This window comes from Panulirus ornatus, chromosome 4 (genome assembly GCF_036320965.1).
Source record: "Panulirus ornatus isolate Po-2019 chromosome 4, ASM3632096v1, whole genome shotgun sequence".
Classification (NCBI taxonomy): domain Eukaryota; kingdom Metazoa; phylum Arthropoda; class Malacostraca; order Decapoda; family Palinuridae; genus Panulirus; species Panulirus ornatus.
In genome coordinates, this window is record NC_092227.1 from 5,734,495 (window position 1) to 5,757,689 (window position 23,195).

The 23,195-nt window shown below is 39.6% G+C and overlaps 1 protein-coding gene across 2 annotated transcripts in view; it reads left to right on the plus strand.

Moving 5' to 3' along the window:
• nonC (serine/threonine-protein kinase Smg1) overlaps positions 1-23,195 on the plus strand; it is a 455,954-nt gene that overhangs the window by 384,452 nt on the left and 48,307 nt on the right. For both annotated transcript variants that reach the window (XM_071692708.1, XM_071692701.1), the window contains exons 50-56: positions 1,908-2,031; positions 7,093-7,262; positions 9,931-10,144; positions 15,674-15,859; positions 16,321-16,587; positions 16,722-16,854; positions 20,510-20,671. In XM_071692708.1, the coding sequence (XP_071548809.1) occupies positions 1,908-2,031; positions 7,093-7,262; positions 9,931-10,144; positions 15,674-15,859; positions 16,321-16,587; positions 16,722-16,854; positions 20,510-20,671 (1,256 nt within the window). The remainder of the gene's footprint in view (positions 1-1,907; positions 2,032-7,092; positions 7,263-9,930; positions 10,145-15,673; positions 15,860-16,320; positions 16,588-16,721; positions 16,855-20,509; positions 20,672-23,195) is intronic.

Here is a 23,195-nt window from a genome sequence, read left to right on the forward strand (position 1 = left end):
TGCTGAATTTGTTCCTAAACTTTCCTGCACTTTACTTTAATCAGTTTCTGTGTGTGTTTTTGTCCTTTTTTCTACCTGAACAGTTTTCAATATCATTTCCATAGATTCAGTGTGCACCTTTGTCATTTCTATGTTTGAAAGTTTCCTTGTAATGCTCCTGGAATACTATGACCAATATCATCAACAATTTTTTCCTCTGATTGCATGGTCTATAGTAGATGTAGAGAAGACACATGAAATTTTACCTTTTTATAGGCTTCATATCCTTTCCTTTGATTTGATATCTCCTGGCCCCTCAACTAAACTGTGTTTCTGCTCCTCTCTATTCACATGGCTTCTTTCATGGTCCTTGAAATGCTTTTCAGGTTTCTTAACTCTAGCTCTAGTTGTGTTATCCTGTGATTTTACTCCTTCATAAGCTCCCACAGCACCCTTGAATATTTGGTTTTTATCACTTTTATCTAGTCTTCTCTTCGCCGATCTTGTTTTGATTGACTGGTTTTGGTACCTTCCTGTAACTAAATTCATACTGTTCATTTCTGGTTCAGGCAGTACTGGAGGTCTTAAATTATCCCCTTAAATAGTAGTAGTAGCAGTTATCGAAGATTACAATCTAAGAAGAACTTAATGTTTAACTACCAGGTTGTTACCTTTTAGTTATATTAAGAATTAGAATTTCAGTCCCCTCTGGCAAGCTGCATTTTCATACACCGACTCACTGCACATATTCATTTTAATGTGTTATCCACTCACTCTCCCTCAGTTTGCTGTTTTTTAAAAGAGACATTAAAGAAACAAAAGATCTTGTTCACTCAAGTTGGAATAATTTTTCATTCAGTTTAAACTTGGGAGGCTTCTACTCGAAATCCCCATTTCAATTCATAAAATTTGGCACTCTTAAACTTTATTTAATTCATATGCCACTTAGGGGCCCCTTCGCTTGTACATAATAGGCTTTATGAGCTGTAGACCCTCCAGAATCTTGAAAGAAGAGGGATCAACTGCCTGGACTTCTTTCTACAACTACTGCATAGATAACTGCAGCCTTTGAGCTACAGGAGCTCCTAGAGTAAAAACCAGGACCCTTTTAAGAAAGATGTCCTCAGGTAATCATAGATTAACAAAAAGTCCTTCAAAATACTCATTTCATTTCCTCTTCTATCTGTCTGTCTGTCCATATCTCTGATGCATGTTCCCTTTGGGAACTTTCTCAAGGGGGTGGCCACAGCCGAAGGGTCTCCAGGAATGGTGAACTCCAGTGACACTTGTGAGTGCCTCACCCTTAACAGGTTACTGGTGTAGGGCAGCTCTCATGTAGTGTTTCCAGAGGCTCTTGCCAAGTGTTCATACCAACTGCTTCTGCCTAATGTTCCAACCTATTATCCCTATGTAATGTTCACTTTTAAATGTTCCTACCTACTGCTTCTACCCAATGTTCCTCTGCATCCTCTTCACCTCTTCTTTGCCTTTTTCAACTGGTCCAGTATGTTCCCCTCATTCCCTTTGTACTCTGGATCTGGAGAAAGCATATGATAGGGTTGAAAGAGGTGCTGTGTGGAAGGTGTTGCAAATATATCATGTTGGAGTTATCGAGAGAATAAGCAGTGTGTTAGACTAGGTAGAGAGAAGTGTGAGTAGGTCCAGGTGATATTCTGTCTGTGGTTTGAACCAGGGCACATAAAGCAGACAAAATAAACCGTGTAGATTTAGAGACATGGCTGTTGATGGCAGGCTTTGGTTTTAGTGCATCATACACAACATCTAGAGTGGATGTGTGCAAATGAGGCCATTGTTTATTTTCTCGAATGCTACCCATCTAAGTTGAAAGTGACATCAGGCATGAAAAACTATTATGTATGTTTTAGATAAATTTCAGTAACATGCATAACACAGATTTATTTCTTTAGCGTTCAGTTGGTGATCAGTAAGAGCCACAGTGAGTCTCCAGACACTGGAACAGTTAGCCATGTGTGCAATGTTGACATGGAGCTTCACAACAAAGCCCTTCAAATTAGTTCTCAGATCCAAAAGGTTTGTATAGAATGATTCTTTGCTTCAAAGTTCTGTGATTACTTCTTTAGAAAAAAATTCATATATAAATAAGAAAACCTGTTTCAGATACATAGTGAGATAGATGATCATACAGTAAGGCAAGCTTCTGATGATGTCAGAGCCTTATTGTTGGTGTTTCATTGTTTGGAAGAGATAGATAAAAATTCTTCTGTTTGTCTGTTTTCCCATCTGCTTAGCAGTGTGTAACCACTTCAAAGAAAATCTGCTTAGCAGTGTGTAACCACTTCAAAGAAAATCTATCAGATTTCTCTTCAGCTACATAACTTATTTATAAAGCATTGTAGTGTAAAATAATGAGTTATGTTGTAGCCCTTACAAGGCAATCCCATGAATGCTATTTATTCATTTCCTTATTTATATATTTCATTTATTATTATTATTATTATTATTTTGCTTTGTCGCTGTCTCCCGCGTTAGCGAGGTAGCACAAGGAAACAGACTAAAGAATGGCCCAACCCACCCACATACACATGTATATACATACACGTCCACACACACAAATATACATACCTATATCCCCGATAAAAACTTTTCACTGCTTCTAACAACTTGCCTCCCACACCATATATTCTTAATACCTTCCACAGAGCATCTCTATCCACTCTATCATATGCCTTCTCCAGATCCATAAATGCTACATACAAATCCATTTGCTTTTCTAAGTAATTCTCACGTACATTCTTCAAAGCAAACACCTGATCCACACATCCTCTACCACTTCTGAAACCACACTGCTCTTCCCCAATCTGATGCTCTGTACATGCCTTCACCCTCTCAATCAATACCCTCCCATATGATGTACCAGGAATACTCAACAAACTTATACCTCTGTAATTTGAGCACTCACCTTTGTCCCCTTTGCCTTTGTACAATGGCACTATGCAAGCATTCCGCCAATCCTCAGGCACCTCACCATGAATCATACATACATTAAATAACCTTACCAACCAGTCAACAATACAGTCACTCCCTTTTTTAATAAATTCCACTGCAGTACCATCCAGACCCGCTGCCTTGCCGGCTTTCATCTTCCACAAAGCTTTTACTACCTCTTCTCTGTTTACCAAATCATTCTCCCTAACTCTCTCACTTTGCACACCACCTCGACCAAAACACCCTATATCTGCTCTATATCAAACACATTCAACAAACCTTCAAGATACTCACTCCATCTCTTCACATCACCACTACTTGTTATCACCTCCCCATTAGCCCCCTTCACTGAAGTTCCCATTTGTTCCCTTGATTTATGCACTTTATTTACCTCCTTCCAAAACATCTTTTTATTCTCCCTAAAATTTAATGATACTCTCTCACCCCAACTCTCATTTGCCTTCTTTTTCACCTGTTGCACCTTTCTCTTGACCTCCTGCCTCTTTCTTTTATACATCTCCCACTTATTTGCATTATTTCCTGGCAAAAGTCATCCAAATGGCTCTCTCTTCTCTTTCACTAATAATCTTACTTCTTCATCCCACCACTCACTACCCTTTCTAATCAACCCACTTCCCATGCTTCTCATGCTACAAGCATCTTTTGCGCAAGCCATCACAGCTTCCCTAAATACATCCCATTCCTCCCCCACTCCCTGTACCTCCTTTGTTCTCACCTTTTTCCATTCTGTACTCAGTTTCTCCTGGTACTTCCTCACACAAGTCTTCTTCCCAAGCTCACTTACTCTCACCACTCTCTTCACCCCAACATTCTCTCATCTTTTCTGAAAACCTCTACAAATCTTCACCTTCGCCTCCACAAGATAATGATCAGACATCCCTCCAGTTGCAACTCTCAGCACATTAACATCCAGAAGTCTCTCTTTTGCACGCCTATCAATTAACATGTAATCCAATAATGCTCTCTGGCCATCTCTCCTACTTACATACGTATACTTATGTATATTTCTCTTTTTAAACAAGGTATTCCCAATCACCAGTCCTTTTTCAGCACATAAATCTACAAGCTCTTTATCATTTCCATTTACAACACTGAACACCCCATGTATACCTATTATTCCCTCAACTGCCACATTACTCACCTTTGCATTCAAACCATAACCCGGTCTCGTGCATCAAAACCACTAACATGCTCATTCAGCTGCTCCCAAAACACTTGCCTCTCATGATCTTTCTTCTCATGCCCAGGTGCATATGCACCAATAATCACCCATCTCTCTCCGTCAACTTTCAGTTTCACCTATATCAGTCTAGAGTTTACTTTCTTACACTCTGTCACATACTCCCACCACTCCTGTTTCAGGAGTAGTGCTACTCCTTCCCTTGCTCTTGTCCTCTCACTAACCCCTGACTTTACTCCCAAGACATTCCCAAACCACTCTTCCCCTTTACCCTTGGGCTTCGTTTCACTCAGAGCCAAAACATCCAGGTTCCTTTCCTCAAACATACTACCTATCTCTCCTTTTTTTCTCATCTTGGTTACATCCACTCACATTTAGACACCCCAATCTATATATATATATGGACATGCTGTCGGTGGACTGAAACAGGGCATGTGAAACATCTTGGGTAAACCATGGAAAGGTCTGTGGGGCCTGGATGTGGATAGGGAGCTGTTGTTTCGTGCATTACACATGGCACTTAGTGAGTGTGAACGAATGTGGCCTTTTTTTGTTTGTTTTCCTTGCACTACCTTGCTGAAGCAGGGGGTAGTGATGCTGTTTCTTGTGGGGTGGGGTAGTACCAGGAATGGATGAAGGCAAGCATGAATATGTACATGTGTTTATATGTATATGTCTGTGTTTGTGTATGTATATGTGTTTATATTGATTTTTTTTTCTTGCTTTGTCGCTGTCTCCTGCGTTTGCGAGGTAGCGCAAGGAAACAGACGAAAGAAATGGCCCAACCCACCCCCATACACATGTATATACATACGTCCACACACGCAAATATACATACCTACACAGCTTTCCATGGTTACCCCAGACGCTTCACATGCCCTGATCCAATCCACTGACAGCACGTCAACCCCGGTATACCACATCGATCCAATTCACTCTATTCCTTGCCCTCCTTTCACCCTCCTGCATGTTCAGGCCCCGATCACACAAAATCTTCTTCACTCCATCTTTCCACCTCCAATTTGGTCTCCCACTTCTCCTCGTTCCCTCCATCTCTGACACATATATCCTCTTGGTCAATCTTTCCTCACTCATTCTCTCCATGTGCCCAAACCATATCAAAACACCCTCTTCTGCTCTCTCAACCACGCTCTTTTTATTTCTACACATCTCTCTTACCCTTACGTTACTTACTCGATCAAACCACCTCACACCACACATTGTCCTCAAACATCTCATTTCCAGCACATCCATCCTCCTGCACACAACTCTATCCATAGCCCACGCCTTGCAACCATACAACATTGTTGGAACCACTATTCCTTCAAACATACCCATTTTTGCTTTCCGAGATAATGTTCTCGGAAATATTCTTCAAGGCTCCCAGGATTTTCGCCCCCTCACCCACCCTATGATCCACTTCCGCTTCCATGGTTCCATCCGCTGCCAGATCCACTCCCAGATATCTAAAACACTTTACTTCCTCCAGTTTTTCTCCATTCAGACTTACCTCCCAATTGATTTGACCCTCAAACCTACTGTACCTAATTACCTTGCTCTTATTCACATTTACTCTTAACTTTCTTCTTTCACACACTTTAGCAAACTCAGTCACCAGCTTCTGCAGTTTCTCACATGAATCAGCCACCAGCGCTGTATCATCAGCGAACAACAACTGACTCACTTCCCAAGCTCTCTCATCCCCAACAGACTTCATACTTGCCCCTCTTTCCAAAACTCTTATATTGATATGTATATGTATATGTGCATATAAGGGCGTTTATGTATGTATATGCTGGAAACCCTCCCCTCTTTGTATTTCACTTTCTAAACAGAGGAAGGAGTCAAGCGGGAAGTGCTCATCCTTATAAAAGGCTCAGATTGGGGCGTCTGAATGGCTCTGATTGAAATGAAGCTCAAGGGTAAAGGGGAAGAATGGTTTGGAAAAGTCTTGGGAGTAAAGTCAGGGGGTTGGTGAGAGGACAAGAGCTAAGGAAGGAGTAGCACTACTCCTGAAGCAGGAGTTGTGGGAGTGTGTGGTAGAGTGTAAGAAAGTAGATTCTAGATTGATGTGGGCAAAATTGAAAGTGGATGGATAGAGATGGGTGATTATTGGTGATTATGCACCTGGTCATGAGATGATAGATCATGAGAGGCAAGTGTTTTGGAAGCAGCTGAGTGAGTGTGTCAGCAGCTTTGGTGCACAAGACCTGGTATTAGTGTTGGGTGATCTGAATACAAAGGTGAGTAATGTGGTCGTTGAGAGCTTAATTGGTGTACATGAGGTATTCAGTGTTGTGAATTGAAATGGTGAAAAGCTTTTGGATTTGTGTGCTGAAAAAAGGCTGGTGATTGGGAATACCTGGTTTAAAAACAGAGATATACGTAAGTATACATATCTGAGTAGAAAAGATGGTCAAAGGGCATTATTGGATCACATGTTAATTGATAGGCATGTAAAAGAGAGATTTTGGATGTTAATGTGCTGAGAGGGGCAGCTGGAGGGATGTCTGGCCTCTGATCACTATCTTGTGGAGGTGAAGGTGAAGATTTTCAAAACAGAAGAGAGAATGTTGGGGAGAAGAGAGGGGTGAGAGTAAGTGAGCTTGGAAAGGAGACTTGTATGAGGAGGTACCAGGAGAGATTGAGTGTAGAATGGGAAAAAGTGAGAGCAAAATATATATTTTTTTCATATTTGCCATTTTCCAGTTTAGCGAGGTAGCATTAAGAACAGAGGACTCATCCTTAGAGAGAATATCCTCTCTTGGCCCCCTTCTCTCTTTTTTTTTTTGTATTTAATATAGATATATGAAATACAAAAGAAAAATTCTCTGCAATTTATCATATTCACATAGGAAATTTTTACATGGTTATAAGATTTGTATATATACCTGTTAATAGAATATAATAGTAATGTTTAATTATTAATTGGTTCTGAAAAACAGGTTTATGAAAGAATGCGAACTGAAGGCCTGAATGATAGAGTTGTGGTTGTGAATTCAGTCCAGGAGACGTCACTGGCAATATCAGCGCTAGTAGCTGACCATGGAATATCGGGAGTGGCAGCTATGACTTGTGCACTCCTCAATTCCCTCACACAGCTTACAAGTGCCAGGTATGTTAGTAGTTTGTTTTTTTTCCATCTCATTTTTAAGTTTTATCCTCAGTAATAACTTGTACTCACTTACTTTTGCCTCTCTCTCTCTCTCTCTCTCTCTCTCTCTCTCTCTCTCTCTCTCTCTCTCGGACATGCTTAATGGAATGTGTGAAAAAGTATAGGGAGATGAGCTTCGGACTGATAAGGGTAGAAATGGAAGTGGGTTTTAAGAGATAAGTGATTATTAGTGCTAATGCACCTGATTTTGAGAAGGTGGATGATGTGAGGCAAGTGTTTTGGGAGCAGCTGAGTGGGTGTGTCAGTAGTTTTGATGTTAGTTTGTTGGTAGTAGTTATGAATGATTTAGGTGCAAGAACAATTATTTAGACAGTTGATGCTATGATTAAGGAACATGGAGTATTCAGTGAGGTAAATAGGAATAGTGAACAGCATGTGGAGTTGTGAGCTGAAAATGAACTGGTTTAAAAAGAGTGGCATAGGTGAGTATGCTTGGGTGAGTGTGAAAGATAATAAAAGGTCATTAGTGGATTACATACTAAGTCATAGGCATACAAAAGAGAGAGCTTTGGATATGAATTTGTTAGAGAGGGGTAGTTGGTGGGATATCTGAACCAATATCTCTTGGAGGCAAGGGTGAAAATTTGAGGTTTTTGGAAAAGAAGAAATGAGATGAGGGTGATAAAAGTGAGTGAGTTTGGAAAAGAAATATGTATGAAGAAATCCTTGGAGAGACCATGTAGAATTACAAGAGGTGAGGATAGATTGAACAAGGGGATGTGGGTGTGGAATAGAAGATATTTTGGGAAGCATTGATGGCATGTGCAAGAGAAGTGTGTTGTATGCAGAAAGTGGGAGGTGGGCATGTGAGAAAGGGTAGTAAGTGGTGGGATGACAAAGTAAAGTTGCCAGTGAAAAAAAAGAGAGGTTTATTGGCAGCACTGATGGAAAACGAGAGCAAATGATTGGGAGTTGAAGAAGAGAAAGTAGTAGGAGGTCAGGAGGAAGGAACAGGGGTGGAAAAGGAGGGCAAATGAGAGTTGGGGTGAATGATTATCTGTAAACATCCGGGAGAATAAGATGATTTGGAAGGAGTTTTACAATGTAAAAAAGACAAGAGATCAAACTGGAACATCAGTGAAAGGAGCAGATGGGTAAGTGGTAAGAAGTAATGTTGAGAGAGGAGGAGATGGAGTGAATACTTTGAAAGATTGATGAATGTGTTTGATGATAGGGTGGCAGATGTACAGTGTTTGGGTCGGAAAGGTATGCAGAATGAGAGAGTCATGGAAAGGGGTTTGGTTAAAAGAGAAGTGGTGAAAGCCCCACATAAAGTGTATTGTGGGAAGATAGCTGGCATAGATGATACTGCAGTTACATTTCTTAAGAAAGAGGTGACTGTGTTGCTGATTTTTTATTATAATATTCGGTGTATGTAGGGTCATGGTGAGTATGTAGTCTGTCGGGGGTAAGGGGATCTGGGTAGTAAGTCAGTTGTTGTTTACTGATGACATTGCATTGGTGGCAACTTTGAGTGAGAAACTTCAGAAGTTTATGACAAACTTGAGGAGACTGTATGAAAGGAGAAAGTTAAGAGTAAAGGTGAATAAAAACAAGGTTGTTAGATTTGGCAGGACAGAGGGATGGGTTAGTTGGGGAGTGAGTTTGAAGGAATAGTGGTTCCAACAATGTTATGTGGTTGCAAGGCATGGGCTATAGATAGGATTGTGTGGAGGAGGGTGGATGTGTTGGAAATGAAATGTTTGAGGACAATATGTGGTGTGAGGTGGTTTGATTGAGTAAGTAATGAAAGGGTAAGAGAGATGCATGGTAATAAAAAGAGTGTCGTTGAGAGAGCAGAAGAAGGTGTATTGAAATGGTTTGGTCACATGGAGAGAATGAGTGAGGAGAGATTGACAAATAAGATATATGTGTCAGAGATGGAGGGAACGAGAAGTGGGAGACCAAATTGGAGGTGGAAGGGTGGAGTGAAAAAGATTTTGAGCGATCAGGGCCTGAGTTTAAAGTAGGGTAAAAGGCATGCAAGGAATAGAGTGAATTGGAACAGTGTGGTATACCGGGGTTGACATGCTGTCAATGGATTGAACCAGGGCATGTGAAGCATCTGTGGATGTGAAAAGGGAGCTGTGGTATCGGTGCATTACACATGACAGCTAGAGACTGAGTGTAAACAAATGTGGGTGGGAGGGGTGGGAGCAGGAGCTGGAAATCCTCCCCTCCTGTTTTACTTTCCAAAAGAAGGAGCAGAAAAGGAGGCCAAGTGAGGATTATTCCCTGTAAGGCTCAGTCATTTGTTCTTGATGCTACCTTGCTTGTGTGGGAAGTGATGGATGTGTATGGAAAAAAGATAAGAGAAGGAAATTGGAATAGACAGTAGATATGACTGTACTTTGAATGGAGCAAATTTAGGGGATGAACAGAAGTTTTAGAGGCTGAAGTGATTGAAGAATTATGTGCTTGAGAAGCTTATCATCAGAAGGGAAATTGGGAAGATGGATATGCTGTCAATGGCATTTTGGGGTAGGTTTTGCATGAACATGGCGACGGAAAAGTTTGAATAGGTATGTGTTTTATGAATGGAGTGTAATGTAAAAGTTTGGTAGATTGAAGTAATATGTAATGTACAGTAATATATTTATCTCTGTAGGTTACGGGCAGACAAGACTGCTGCTGGTACTGGAGAGGGACTTGTGGATTTGACCATCGGAGGACTTTGGTGGTTGCGAGAAAGCATGGTGACTCTTGGTGGCATGGTGGAGTTAGTCACTCTTCTTACAACACACTCCCCACCAACATATCCTCAAGAGACTCCAGTCATACAAGCTATATCTGCCCTTCATGATGTATTTGCTGCTCTCCATGTATGTTTTTTCTGGAGTTGTATGAACATATGTTTAGAAGTAGAAAACTTAAGAATAATCTTCAATGACATGGGTATGCTGCCTAAGTTTAGCATGATTATATAATTTCTTTGGTGTTGCACCTATATGCTGATGATATTAATGTTTTAGGCCAGTTGATATGCAGGATCAAGTTATCTCTCATTCCATTTTGTAAACTTTATTGTATTATAGCCTTTTTTCCTCAGTGAATTGCCTTCATTAGATGAAAGGGATATGTAAATTTTGTCATCCTTAATGTTTTCTTTTGACAAGAAAATAGTGAAATTGGAGAAAAATGTAGCTTAGACATTGAAGCTTATTGATACAGTGGTTAAATTGATGAGAACTGCTATTGACGTTTTGTGTAAATAAATTATACATTTCCTTTTTCCATAGCCAGAGGTTGAACCATTATGTGACATTCATTTTTTCATTCATTTCAAGCTAGAAGTTTCAGTTTTCTAAATTGTTTCTTACATTTTTCATATGTATATATATGTATGTGTGTGTGTGTGTATATGTGCGTATGTATGTGTATGTGTGTGTAAGTGTATATGTATATATATATGTATATTATCCCTGGGGATAGGGATGAAAGAATACTTCCCACGTATTCCTCGCGTGTCGTAGAAAGCGACTAGAGGGGACGGGAGCGGGGGGCCAGAAATCCTCCCCTCCTTGTATTAACTTTCTAAAATGGGAAACAGAAGAAGGAGTCACGCGGGGAGTGCTCATCCTCCTCGAAGGCTCAGAGTGGGGTGCCTAAATGTGTGTGGATGTAACCAAGATGTGAAAAAAGAGATAGGTAGTATGTTTGAGGAAAGGAACCTGGATGTTTTGGCTCTGAGTGAAACGAAGCTCAAGGGTAAAGGGGAAGAGTGGTTTGGGAATGTCTGGGGAGTAAAGTCAGGGGTTAGTGAGAGGACAAGAGCAAGGGAAGGAGTAGCAATACTCCTGAAACAGGAGTTGTGGGAGTATGTGATAGAATGTAAGAAAGTAAATTCCCGATTAATATGGGTAAAACTGAAAGTTGATGGAGAGAGGTGGGTGATTATTGGTGCATATGCACCTGGGCATGAGAAGAAAGATCATGAGAGGCAAGTGTTTTGGGAGCAGCTGAATGAGTGTGTTAGTGGTTTTGATGCACGAGACCGGGTTATAGTGATGGGTGATTTGAATGCAAAGGTGAGTAATGTGGCAGTTGAGGGAATAATTGGTATACATGGGGTGTTCAGTGTTGTAAATGGAAATGGTGAAGAGCTTGTAGATTTATGTGCTGAAAAAGGACTGATGATTGGGAATACCTGGTTTAAAAAGCGAGATATACATAAGTATACTTATGTAAGTAGGAGAGATGGCCAGAGAGCGTTATTGGATTACTTGTTAATTGACAGGCGTGCGAAAGAGAGACTTTTGGATGTTAATGTGCTGAGAGGTGCAACTGGAGGGATGTCTGATCATTATCTTGTGGAGGCTAAGGTGAAGATTTGTATGGGTTTTCAGAAAAGAAGAGTGAATGTTGGGGTGAAGAGGGTGGTGAGAGTAAGTGAGCTTGGGAAGGAGACCTGTGTGAGGAAGTACCAGGAGAGACTGAGTACAGAATGGAAAAAGGTGAGAACAATGGAAGTAAGGGGAGTGGGGGAGGAATGGGATGTATTTAGGGAATCAGTGATGGATTGCGCAAAAGATGCTTGTGGCATGAGAAGAGTGGGAGGTGGGTTGATTAGAAAGGGTAGTGAGTGGTGGGATGAAGAAGTAAGAGTATTAGTGAAAGAGAAGAGAGAGGCATTTGGACAATTTTTGCAGGGAAAAAATGCAATTGAGTGGGAGATGTATAAAAGAAAGAGACAGGAGGTCAAGAGAAAGGTGCAAGAGGTGAAAAAAAGGGCAAATGAGAGTTGGGGTGAGAGAGTATCATTAAATTTTAGGGAGAATAAAAAGATGTTCTGGAAGGAGGTAAATAAAGTGCGTAAGACAAGAGAGCAAATGGGAACTTCAGTGAAGGGCGCAAATGGGGAGGTGATAACAAGTAGTGGTGATGTGAGAAGGAGATGGAGTGAGTATTTTGAAGGTTTGTTGAATGTGTTTGATGATAGAGTGGCAGATATAGGGTGTTTTGGTCGAGGTGGTGTGCAAAGTGAGAGGGTTAGGGAAAATGATTTGGTAAACAGAGAAGAGGTAGTGAAAGCTTTGCGGAAGATGAAAGCCGGCAAGGCAGCTGGTTTGGATGGTATTGCAGTGGAATTTATAAAAAAAGGGAGTGACTGTATTGTTGACTGGTTGGTAAGGTTATTTAATGTATGTATGACTCATGGTGAGGTGCCTGAGGATTGGCGGAATGCGTGCATAGTGCCATTGTACAAAGGCAAAGGGGATAAGAGTGAGTGCTCAAATTACAGAGGTATAAGTTTGTTGAGTATTCCTGGTAAATTATATGGGAGGGTATTGATTGAGAGGGTGAAGGCATGTACAGAGCATCAGATTGGGGAAGAGCAGTGTGGTTTCAGAAGTGGTAGAGGATGCGTGGATCAGGTGTTTGCTTTGAAGAATGTATGTGAGAAATACTTAGAAAAGCAAATGGATTTGTATGTAGCATTTATGGATCTGGAGAAGGCATATGATAGAGTTGATAGAGATGCTCTGTTGAAGGTATTAAGAATATATGGTGTGGGAGGAAAGTTGTTAGAAGCAGTGAAAAGTTTTTATCGAGGATGTAAGGCATGTGTACATGTAGGAAGAGAGGAAAGTGAATGGTTCTCAGTGAATGTAGGTTTGCGGCAGGGGTGTGTGATGTCTCCACGGTTGTTTAATTTGTTTATGGATGGGGTTGTTAGGGAGGTAAATGCAAGAGTCTTGGAAAGAGGGGCAAGTATGAAGTCTGTTGGGGATGAGAGAGCTTGGGAAGTGAGTCAGTTGTTGTTCGCTGATGATACAGCGCTGGTGGCTGATTCATGTGAGAAACTGCAGAAGCTGGTGACTGAGTTTGGTAAAGTGTGTGGAAGAAGAGAGTTAAGAGTAAATGTGAATAAGAGCAAGGTTATTAGGTACAGTAGGGTTGAGGGTCAAGTCAATTGGGAGGTGAGTTTGAATGGAGAAAAACTGGAGGAAGTGAAGTGTTTTAGATATCTGGGAGTGGATCTGGCAGCGGATGGAACCATGGAAGCGGAAGTGGATCATAGGGTGGGGGAGGGGGCGAAAATTCTGGGGGCCTTGAAGAATGTGTGGAAGTCGAGAACATTATCTCGGAAAGCCAAAATGGGTATGTTTGAAGGAATAGTGGTTCCAACAATGTTGTATGGTTGCGAGGCGTGGGCTATGGATAGAGTTGTGCGCAGGAGGATGGATGTGCTGGAAATGAGATGTTTGAGGACAATGTGTGGTGTGAGGTGGTTTGATCGAGTGAGTAACGTAAGGGTAAGAGAGATGTGTGGAAATAAAAAGAGCATGGTTGAGAGAGCAGAAGAGGGTGTTTTGAAGTGGTTTGGGCACATGGAGAGAATGAGTGAGGAAAGATTGACCAAGAGGATATATGTGTCGGAGGTGGAGGGAACGAGGAGAAGAGGGAGACCAAATTGGAGGTGGAAAGATGGAGTGAAAAAGATTTTGTGTGATCGGGGCCTGAACATGCAGGAGGGTGAAAGGAGGGCAAGGAATAGAGTGAATTGGAGCGATGTGGTATACCGGGGTTGACGTGCTGTCAGTGGATTGAATCAAGGCATGTGAAGCGTCTGGGGTAAACCATGGAAAGCTGTGTAGGTATGTATATTTGCATGTGTGGACGTATGTATATACATGTGTATGGGGGAGGTTGGGCCATTTCTTTCGTCTGTTTCCTTGCACTACCTCACAAACGCGGGAGACAGCGACAAAGTATAATGAATAAATAAATAATGTTTGATGATCTTCATTTGTGTTCCTGATTGCCTAGTTTGGATTTTCATTGTATGCATGGCTCATGGTAAAATAACTGAGGATTAGGGAATGCCTGCATAGTGCCATTGTATAAAGGTAGTTGGACAAAAGTGAATGTTCAAATTACAGAGGTATAAGTTTGTTGAGTATACTTGGTAAGTTGTATGAGAGTGGTGGTTGAAAAGGTGATGGCATGCACAGGGCATGAGACTGCAGGGGAATATTGTGGCCACAGGAAAGGTAGTGGATGTGTGACTCAGGTGTTTGCTTTAAAGGATGTGAGCAAGACATCCTCAGAGAAACAGAGGGATTAGCATGTAGTGTTTATGGATCTGGAGAAAGCATATAATAGCTTTGATAGGGATGCTCAGTGGAAGGTGTTTTGAATATATGGTATGGGAGGAAAGCGTCTACAGATTCACGTGAAAAACTGCAGGTGCTGATATCTGAGTTTGGGAGAGTGTGTGAAAGGAGAAAGTTGAGGGTAGATATGAAGCAAGTTTATTAGATTTATCATTTGAGAGAGACAGGGTATTTGGAATCTGGGTATGAATAGAAAGAACCTAGAGGAAAATAGGTGTTTTAAATACCTGGGATTGGACATGGCAGTGAATAGAACCCTGGAAACTTTAGGAGGGTAAGATCCTAGGTTCATATAGGGGCAAGTGAAAGGGGAGGTATTGTTGTCAGGGGCAGAGATAGGTAAGTTTAATGGTACAGTAGTCCAGATATTGTTGTATGAATGTAGAGTGTACAAAAATGTCTGATAATTTTATGTGAAAATTCTAGACCAGTGAATTATTGTAATCATACTGAGTGGTGATGGTATTTCTGAATTAAGATTTATGTTTCTTCATTACTTTATTACTGTCCTTATTTCAGTAAAAGCAGAAACAAGCACTGTACTTTTTGTTATTAGAAAATAATGATGTGTACTTGGCATAAAGGTCTACATGAAAAGGGAAAGACCGAGTTTTCTAACAGAATAAAGCACCTGTCACACAAAGGGTGACTGTGTAACATTTGCTTTGGTTGGGTATGAAGTTAGGACAGTAATTGAGTGATGAAAAAAACATAAATCTTAATTCAGAAATACTATCACCAGCCAGTATGATTATAATAATTCATTGTCTCTTAGAATTTTCACATAGAATTATCAGAAATATTTGTATAGTAACATTAAATGAAAAACAAACTACTGTCTTTAACATCATCAACATCATGTCATGGTCAGTTGACTTAAAAGGAAGTGTAGATACATGTTCATTATCAGCTGAGGCTGAATATGGACTAATGTTTTGTATGGCTTAGAAGCCAAGGGCCATCAAATTAACCATGTTGTTTGTACCTGTTTATCTAGTTGTAAATAGGGCTAGCATTAAGCATGTGAAGGGCCAAAGGCCAAACTTCTAGAGTGGGGCCACAAACCCCCATGGCTGCAAGCTATAAAGTCTCTAGAATCTTTCATGAAAGAGTATGGAAAGCTTTTGTATTGGTGATATTATTGAATGTTTTATGGTTCACCCTTATTTTAGTTTGAAAGGACATGTAACATCTTTACCATTTAATAAATTTTTTGTTTGTATTGTTTTGCAGGAGCTGGTCTTAAATACAAGTGGAATTATCATTGTAGAAGGTATCCGTCTCTTTTGGCGAGGAGAACCATCTGTAGTAAATCTGGCAACAGAGCTCCAGTCTGTTGTCTCCAGTGCTACCACCTCCCCTGCTACTCTTTGTCAACAGCTCACTACACACCTTCGTCTGATGATTCTTATGATGCCTGTATGAAGTTAACAGTATCTTTAACATAACAGATTGATAAGTACATATATGTAACATTTGCCATATTTCCCATATTGTATTTACAAGAAGTTGGAATATTTGAAGTCTTTGCCAGCTACTCATTTCATTACATTTCTTTGTTTATTTTAGATGTAAAAACAACGCTTAGAGTATATGCTAAGGAATTCTTCAGACAAACTGATTATATTGTATGGGATGGATAGTTGCATTAACTTGCAGATTGAATGGTCAGTTGCTTTTACTCAGAAGTCTTAAATGATGAGAAGCTTAGATTTATAACATATACATATCAGGAAAATCAAGGCATGCATTTTTTTTGTAGTGTGCTTATATTACATTAATCTCTGATCTTTTTCAAGATTTTGCCACCTATCCTAAAGAAAATAAACTCTCCTGCATAAGCATTATGGTATCTTTATGAAACAGCACTGTTTTCTCAGCCTCGCCATGAGGATGCCCTACAGGAGGCTACAGCTCTTCATCAGCAATTAATTGAAGTTATTGAAAGGATCACATCAGGAAGAAGCAGCAGTAATTCATCATCTAGTACTGACATGAGCCAAGGTCAGATGCTTCTTATGGGTTTCCACCTATTATTTGAAGCAGTGGAGACACAGCTGGATCAGCTGATGGAAGCTGTCAGTCGTGCACCCCTTCCGCAACCTTGGCCAAGAGTTGATACTGCAAGAGAAGCAGCAGAGATAATGGTAATATTGCTTGCTCAGACTAAATATATTACTCTTTTTATTGGAGAAAGTCTTGTAGAAGGTTAGAGGTTTACTTTCATGCTCTGAAATTCAGTATACAGTAAACCTCTTATTATATCTAAACCAAATTTCAGGCTCCTTTACAAGACCCAGCTCTTCGCCAAGTTCTTCGAAGTTTACTTCGTGTTAAGAAGGTGCAAACTATTGTTGACTTCTTCACAACTGCTTGCCAGTCTTCCCCATCGTACAAAAGAGATGAACCAGCAGGTGAGCATCGAAGAGAAAAAGTCTAATTTTCTGGCTTTCAGTTATTTAGTGGTACCATCTGTCCATTGGGATTCATCAGAATGTAATAACTACCAGTTATTTGTCAAAAGTTCAGTTATCCAACTTTGGGGACCCTAAACTCTACTGTGTGTTGGCCACTATAGGTGTTCTTCAAGCATCAATATATACTTTTGTATAGATTGTCAACCTCTCTTGCTATGTTTCATTGTGGCTGATATCACTTGAATTGAACTTTAGGAGGTGAAATGTCAACCCTTAATAGTGTTAGCTAAAAACAGTGCAAGTGCATTGACAAGCTCATGAGTGCATTACAAAGAAACAGAAGCATATGTCATTAGGTGTTCAGCAGACAGTAAACATATAGTGCAGTGAGAAAGGTAACCCTAGGTCAAGACTGTATACTGGGTTTAACATTGGTAAAACAATTTTAGTGGAGCTTCATTTGACCTACACTTATGTTGCAAGACTTGAAAAGAATTATCAGCATTCTTTTTTAGTGTATGTATGTACAGTACAGTATCACATGATTAATTTTGATTTTATCAGTTTTATTTCTTTGACCTTTTTCATATAGAATGGTTTCTCGTGCTGTTGGAAGTGCATAAAGAACAAACAAAGAACAACTTCATTTGTATGTATCAACTCTCTGGCTGCCATATAGAACATATCTTTACCTGAGCTTCCCATCCACAGTCTAGTCCCATAGACTATTTCTGTACTGTAATATCAATAAAATTATCCAGATATCCAAGGTTCCCAGTTATCTGACTTGCTGCATATTGCAATATGGTTGGGTAATCAAACTTTTTCACCATAGTTAACAAGATATTTCTGTTATTTTGATTTTACACAGGTTTGAAAATCATCTAAAAATCTTCAAGGGGCTTGTAAGGAAAAAATAATGAAACCTATGAAGTTCAGAAAAAAGATGAGGGAAATTAATTCAAAACAATAGCAATGGTTTCTGTATTTTCATGGCATTTCATTCGTTATGCATACCATATTCGAAATTTAGATATCCCCTGCTGTTAGGCATTAAATCACCCTTCACAGCAAATCATTTCTCATCAGGTTTCTTTGAATATTTCCCTTGATTTTACAGAGTGATTGCTATAACATGATGTAGAGCTGCCATATGGGCATGAAAATTAGTGGAAGGATGTAACAGTAGAACACTTATGAGACCCCATACACTCCCGAAGACCAACCAAGTACCCCACATCCACCCCTCACCACAACTCAAACATAAGTTGATATTGGCTGAGATGAGAAACATTCATGTTTGATAAAAAGTTCATATTGATTTGCTTGTCATGGCCCTACCGGCATTCTTATTGCTTCTCTCCACACTGAATTACCTCAACCTGGTTCTTTCACATGTTCATGGGACCTTTAACCTGTAGAAGCTTAGGTCATTGTCAGGACACTTTTGTGGCTGTTTCAGCAATGCACAAAAGTGAAGTAAAGGAACCCTGTTTTTTAAATCAAATTGCCCATCAATAACTCATCCAGCCTTCATAAACATTCCATTAGGGTGTCAATGAACACTCACAACAGACCACTACTTGTCCTTCAGGGTGAGTAAACATACTTGGAAATATTAGGAAATGTTTGTTAAGTGTGAGGAACATATAAGAAAACTCAGTATTACCTGATCTGAACTTGGTAAACATATCAATGTGAGGGAGTCATGGACTGTGTTATTTCTTCCCCATATACAAGATTCCTGATGGAAATGGAGAAGGTTTATAGTTGGAGAAGAGGAGATAAAAGGAGATAATTAAAAGGATAGTTGGAAGCACTGGGGTCAGAGAGAACAGAATGGATTTTTGTAGTGTGATGGAAGTGGGTCAAGATGTTTATGTTTGTGCAGGTGAAAGTTTGTGCAAGTTGAGAAGCAACAGCATAACATTTGGTTGTCAGGAGAGTGGGAAAAGGAGAAGCTAGGATGTCAAAATACCAGGGCGAAGCACGTACAAGAAGCCAATACCAGATGGAGAGAGAAAGATCCTTGGCCCCATAAGGGCAACTTAGCTAAAGTGACAGTGATTTTGAAGCACAAGGAAGACAACCAGATTTATGGCATCCAAATCCAGGAACAGCAGCAGATGTTTGACAGATAGACTAAGCATCAGCAGATGTCTAACAGATTGGCCAAGCAGCAGTGGTAGATGTCATATACCCATATTCAATTGCAATAGCAAATACATACCATGACCCATCATAAGTAGATGGGTTTCTCCTTAGGATGGGTGAAATTAGCAAAATTTGAAAAGTTTAAAGATTTGTAGCCATTTAAACAACTACACCCATTTAAGCCAAGTGCCTAGATATCCTCAAGTATGACAACAAACACTTTTATAACATTACTTTACCACACTTTGCATCATGACATTTATGACATGCACTGAAGGGGCATTTATTGTGGGACACAACAATGGTTCACACAAAAATGATAGTTACAAGTTTGAACTAGTGAAGTATCATAAGATAACCAATGAATACTTTATAAACACTTAAAGACACTTTATAAACAGTTTTTCAGGTGAATATGACAACTGTGGAGGGTAGGAGTTCATGAGAGGACCTAGAGAAACTTTTGAAAGAGCTAGCACAGAACACCTTCTGACATGGCTGCTAGGAGTTAGGCGAAGCACATATGGTGCATGCTACATGGGGTTGCCTTACATCTCAATAAAGATGAAGTGTCATGAAAGAACAGGCTTTGAGGAATGACTTGCCAGAATTTCATGTGTCAGTCAAAATTCCTCAAATATAGGTGTGTGTTCTTTTCAGTGACAAGTGTCACGTCAGGGGCCAATAGTACTTCTAGATAGAAACACAGCAGTTGAAGTATGGAGTGCAAGGTTGTTAAAATGCTAGGGAAAATTGTACTTGTTGCGTCTGTTTCAGTAGTACTAACTTGCTCTTCACAGTTCTGTTGATTTTTTCTACATTTTTTCCATTTCCCACATAAGCAAGATTGCACTAAAACAGAGAAAGAAATTATCTCATTTGCTGAAATCCACTGTCTAGCTTTCGTATATAATGCACTGTAACTAAAGCTCCCTATCCACAACTGTTTCATATGCCCTAATTCAACCCATTGACACCACGTCATCCCTTGTAGACCACATCACTCCATTTTAATTTATACCTTTCTCACCTCACACCCTCCTGCTTGTTCAGGCCTCAAGCTTTCAAAGCATCTTTTGCTCCATTCTTCTACCTCCTTCCTGGTTCCCTCTTTTCCTTGTTCCCTCCATTTGTGACATGTAAACACCTTTAGTTAACCTTTCTTCACCCATCCTCTCCATATGTCCAAAAATTTCAGCACACTGTCTTCAGCCCACACATACATACTCCTCTAACTACTGCACCTCTTTCTTACCCTATCATTTCTTATTCAATCAACCCTTCGCACACCACATATTGTCCTCAAACATTTCATCTCTAACACATTCACCGTATCCTTTATATTTTTCTCTAAGGCCCACACCTCACATCAATATAGCACCAACAAGAATACTACATCATCAAATATACTCATCTTTGCCCTTTAAGATAGTTATATGGAAGAATTTTAAAGACTAGTTTCTGTTTTGAATTAGACTACTTTGGTTATCCTCTACAGGTAGTAGAAGCAGAAATAACCTGTGTGACGAAGAACGACTACAAAGAATTGTTAGACAATATGCAAGTGACTGTGTCTCTCTCCTACTACTTGGTCTTCCTTCACACTTAGCAACTCATCTACTCTTACTACACAGTCAAAAGCTTGGTATAAATGTTACAGGTAAGTTGCTGATTGATATATTGTACTTGGGCTCACAGCTAAATATACAGTATAAGTTTTAGCTTTTTTTTTTTCTGCAAAATCCATGGTGTTTACATATGATGCAAATGACTCAGTTGATTAGAGTTTAGAATGATTATGATCTTACACCAGAATTAGCACTTAAGTTTAAATGACCACTACAGTAACTAGAGTTCCTAAGATCTTGTCCAAATTAGGATGGCTGCAACTCAAACAGCCATGATAATGGCCAATGTATGTGGGAAGCTTGCAGGCAGTGGGCAAAATAGTAGTATGTATTAAACACAAGTGTGAATAAGTGTATTTATTTTTAGTGCATAAATGCAAACTTATAATTTTGTACGCACACACACACACACACACACACACACACACACACACACACACACACACACACACTCACACACACTTAAATATAGTAAAATGAATGATAAATATAAACTCATTGACAGAACCTGCTTCAAGGAAAGATGAATGTCTCCCTGACCTGATAAGAATCTTGCACATAACCAACTCAGTCTTGAAAAAGATGCAACACCACAAGGTTGGATATATAAGAATGAGTTACATGACTGCTGGATGACAATATTTGATAAGAACCATAGTCACTATAAATGCTGTATGTTTTAATGTATAATCATAGTAGCACACTCAGTAGAATTGTCGCAATACACTACCTCACATTTTAACATACCGGATAAAGCATGAGCCTGAATCTTGTAACTCACTGGATAAAGTTTGGCAGAGTATTGTTACATACTGGATAGAATCTGGCACTGAATATCTGTAGCACACAAGTAATGTGAAATTAATGATGACCTCTGTAAAAGGTACACAAGGCTAAAACTGCTGATTAACAAGTATCACTTATACAAATTAACTTACAAGCTCATTGATGCTAGAACTGTTGATTGACCAGTATCACTTAAGTGACTTACTAAATGTTTGAGAAGTATTAGTGCATAGGGTCTGCAATGTACAAAGCTCCACTTTATGAAATTTCACAACTGTAGCACTCAATACTCATGACCCTTTGCCCTGTTTAATGAATAATGCTTCATTATGGTGAATATCATACATAGAGAAACACAGAAGACCCCCATTCCTTTGCAATGATCAGATCCCAAATTATTTTATATGTGATTATATGGGATTCCTTGAATTTGGTAGGTTTTATTACAGTAGTGTGATAGCACTATTATTATTCTTTTTTTTTTACTTTTGAGGCATCATTTATAGACAAAAGCCTTAATTGAAATAAAAAGAGGTTAATGAAAGGGAAAAAGAAGAGACAAGGAAAAGTATTTATGTTTGGAGGACATTAAAGCACTATTATTATTCTTTTTTTTTTTACTTTTGAGGCATCATTTATAGACAAAAGCCTTGATTGAAATAAAAAGGGGTTAATGAAAGGGAAAAAGAAGAGACAAGGAAAAGTATTTATGAAATTTGGAGGACATTAAAAATCTGTCCTTTAAAAAGTGCTAGTTCATAGATAATGGGAAAGACATGAGAGAGGTACTGATTTCTAGAGCTTCAAGGCATAAGGAAAGAAGATTATGAAAATGGCACACCCTTGAGTTGCCATCAGGTACACAGTAATCACGTGATGCAACAGTTTGACAGGTATTTCATGGTTTAGCTATGATGGGGGCACACAAGCAGCCAGCTCTCAGGAGTAAAAGCTAAAGTAATACTCATAGAAAAGGGAAAGTGTACCAAAATTGTAATGTAGGGCAAGTGAGTCAAGTAATGAAGTTAGCCTGGGAGAGTTGAAACACCAAACCGCTTTCACCTCAACTCTGTCAAGTATAGATGCAGAGATAGAGCCACCCTTGATGTAAGAGCAGTCCTCCGTGAAAGGTCTAATGAGTCCTTTGTATGTACATAGCAACTGCTCTGAAAAGAAATTCTGACATCTAAACAGAGCTCCCAGTTTCCAGAAGCTGACTTAGCTATTTCTGTAATGGGTGTCCAAGATAGTGTGGAGAGAAGAAAGCTGTAAGGAATTTTTGATTGAGAAATGAGCAGAAACTGGATCTTGGAGGCATTGAATTTAGCCAGATTTGCTCTACCCCACTGAGATATTGTGTCCAAGTTTGAGTTCCAAGTTTGAGTTGATGAGGAAGTTGTAATGAGATGAGGTGCAGATCAAGTGAGAGAGAAAAGAATTGAAGGATGTGGAGGAAAGCAGCATTGAATCATCAGCATATGAATGCATTTGGTCATATATAGAAGAAAGGAAATCGTTGATAGAAAATAGAAAAAGTGTAGGAGGCAGGACAGAACCTTAAGGGACAGCAATATTTATGAAGAAAGGTTAAGGTGCTGATCCATCAACAACTACAGAGATAGACTGGCAAGAGAAGAAGCTAGATATTAGGGAACTTAGAGATGAAATCTTGATGCCACACCCTGTCAGAAGCTTTGGATATGTCAAGGGCACCTACATAGGATTCCTCAAAATCTTTCAAGGATGAAGACCAGACATGAATAAAATATG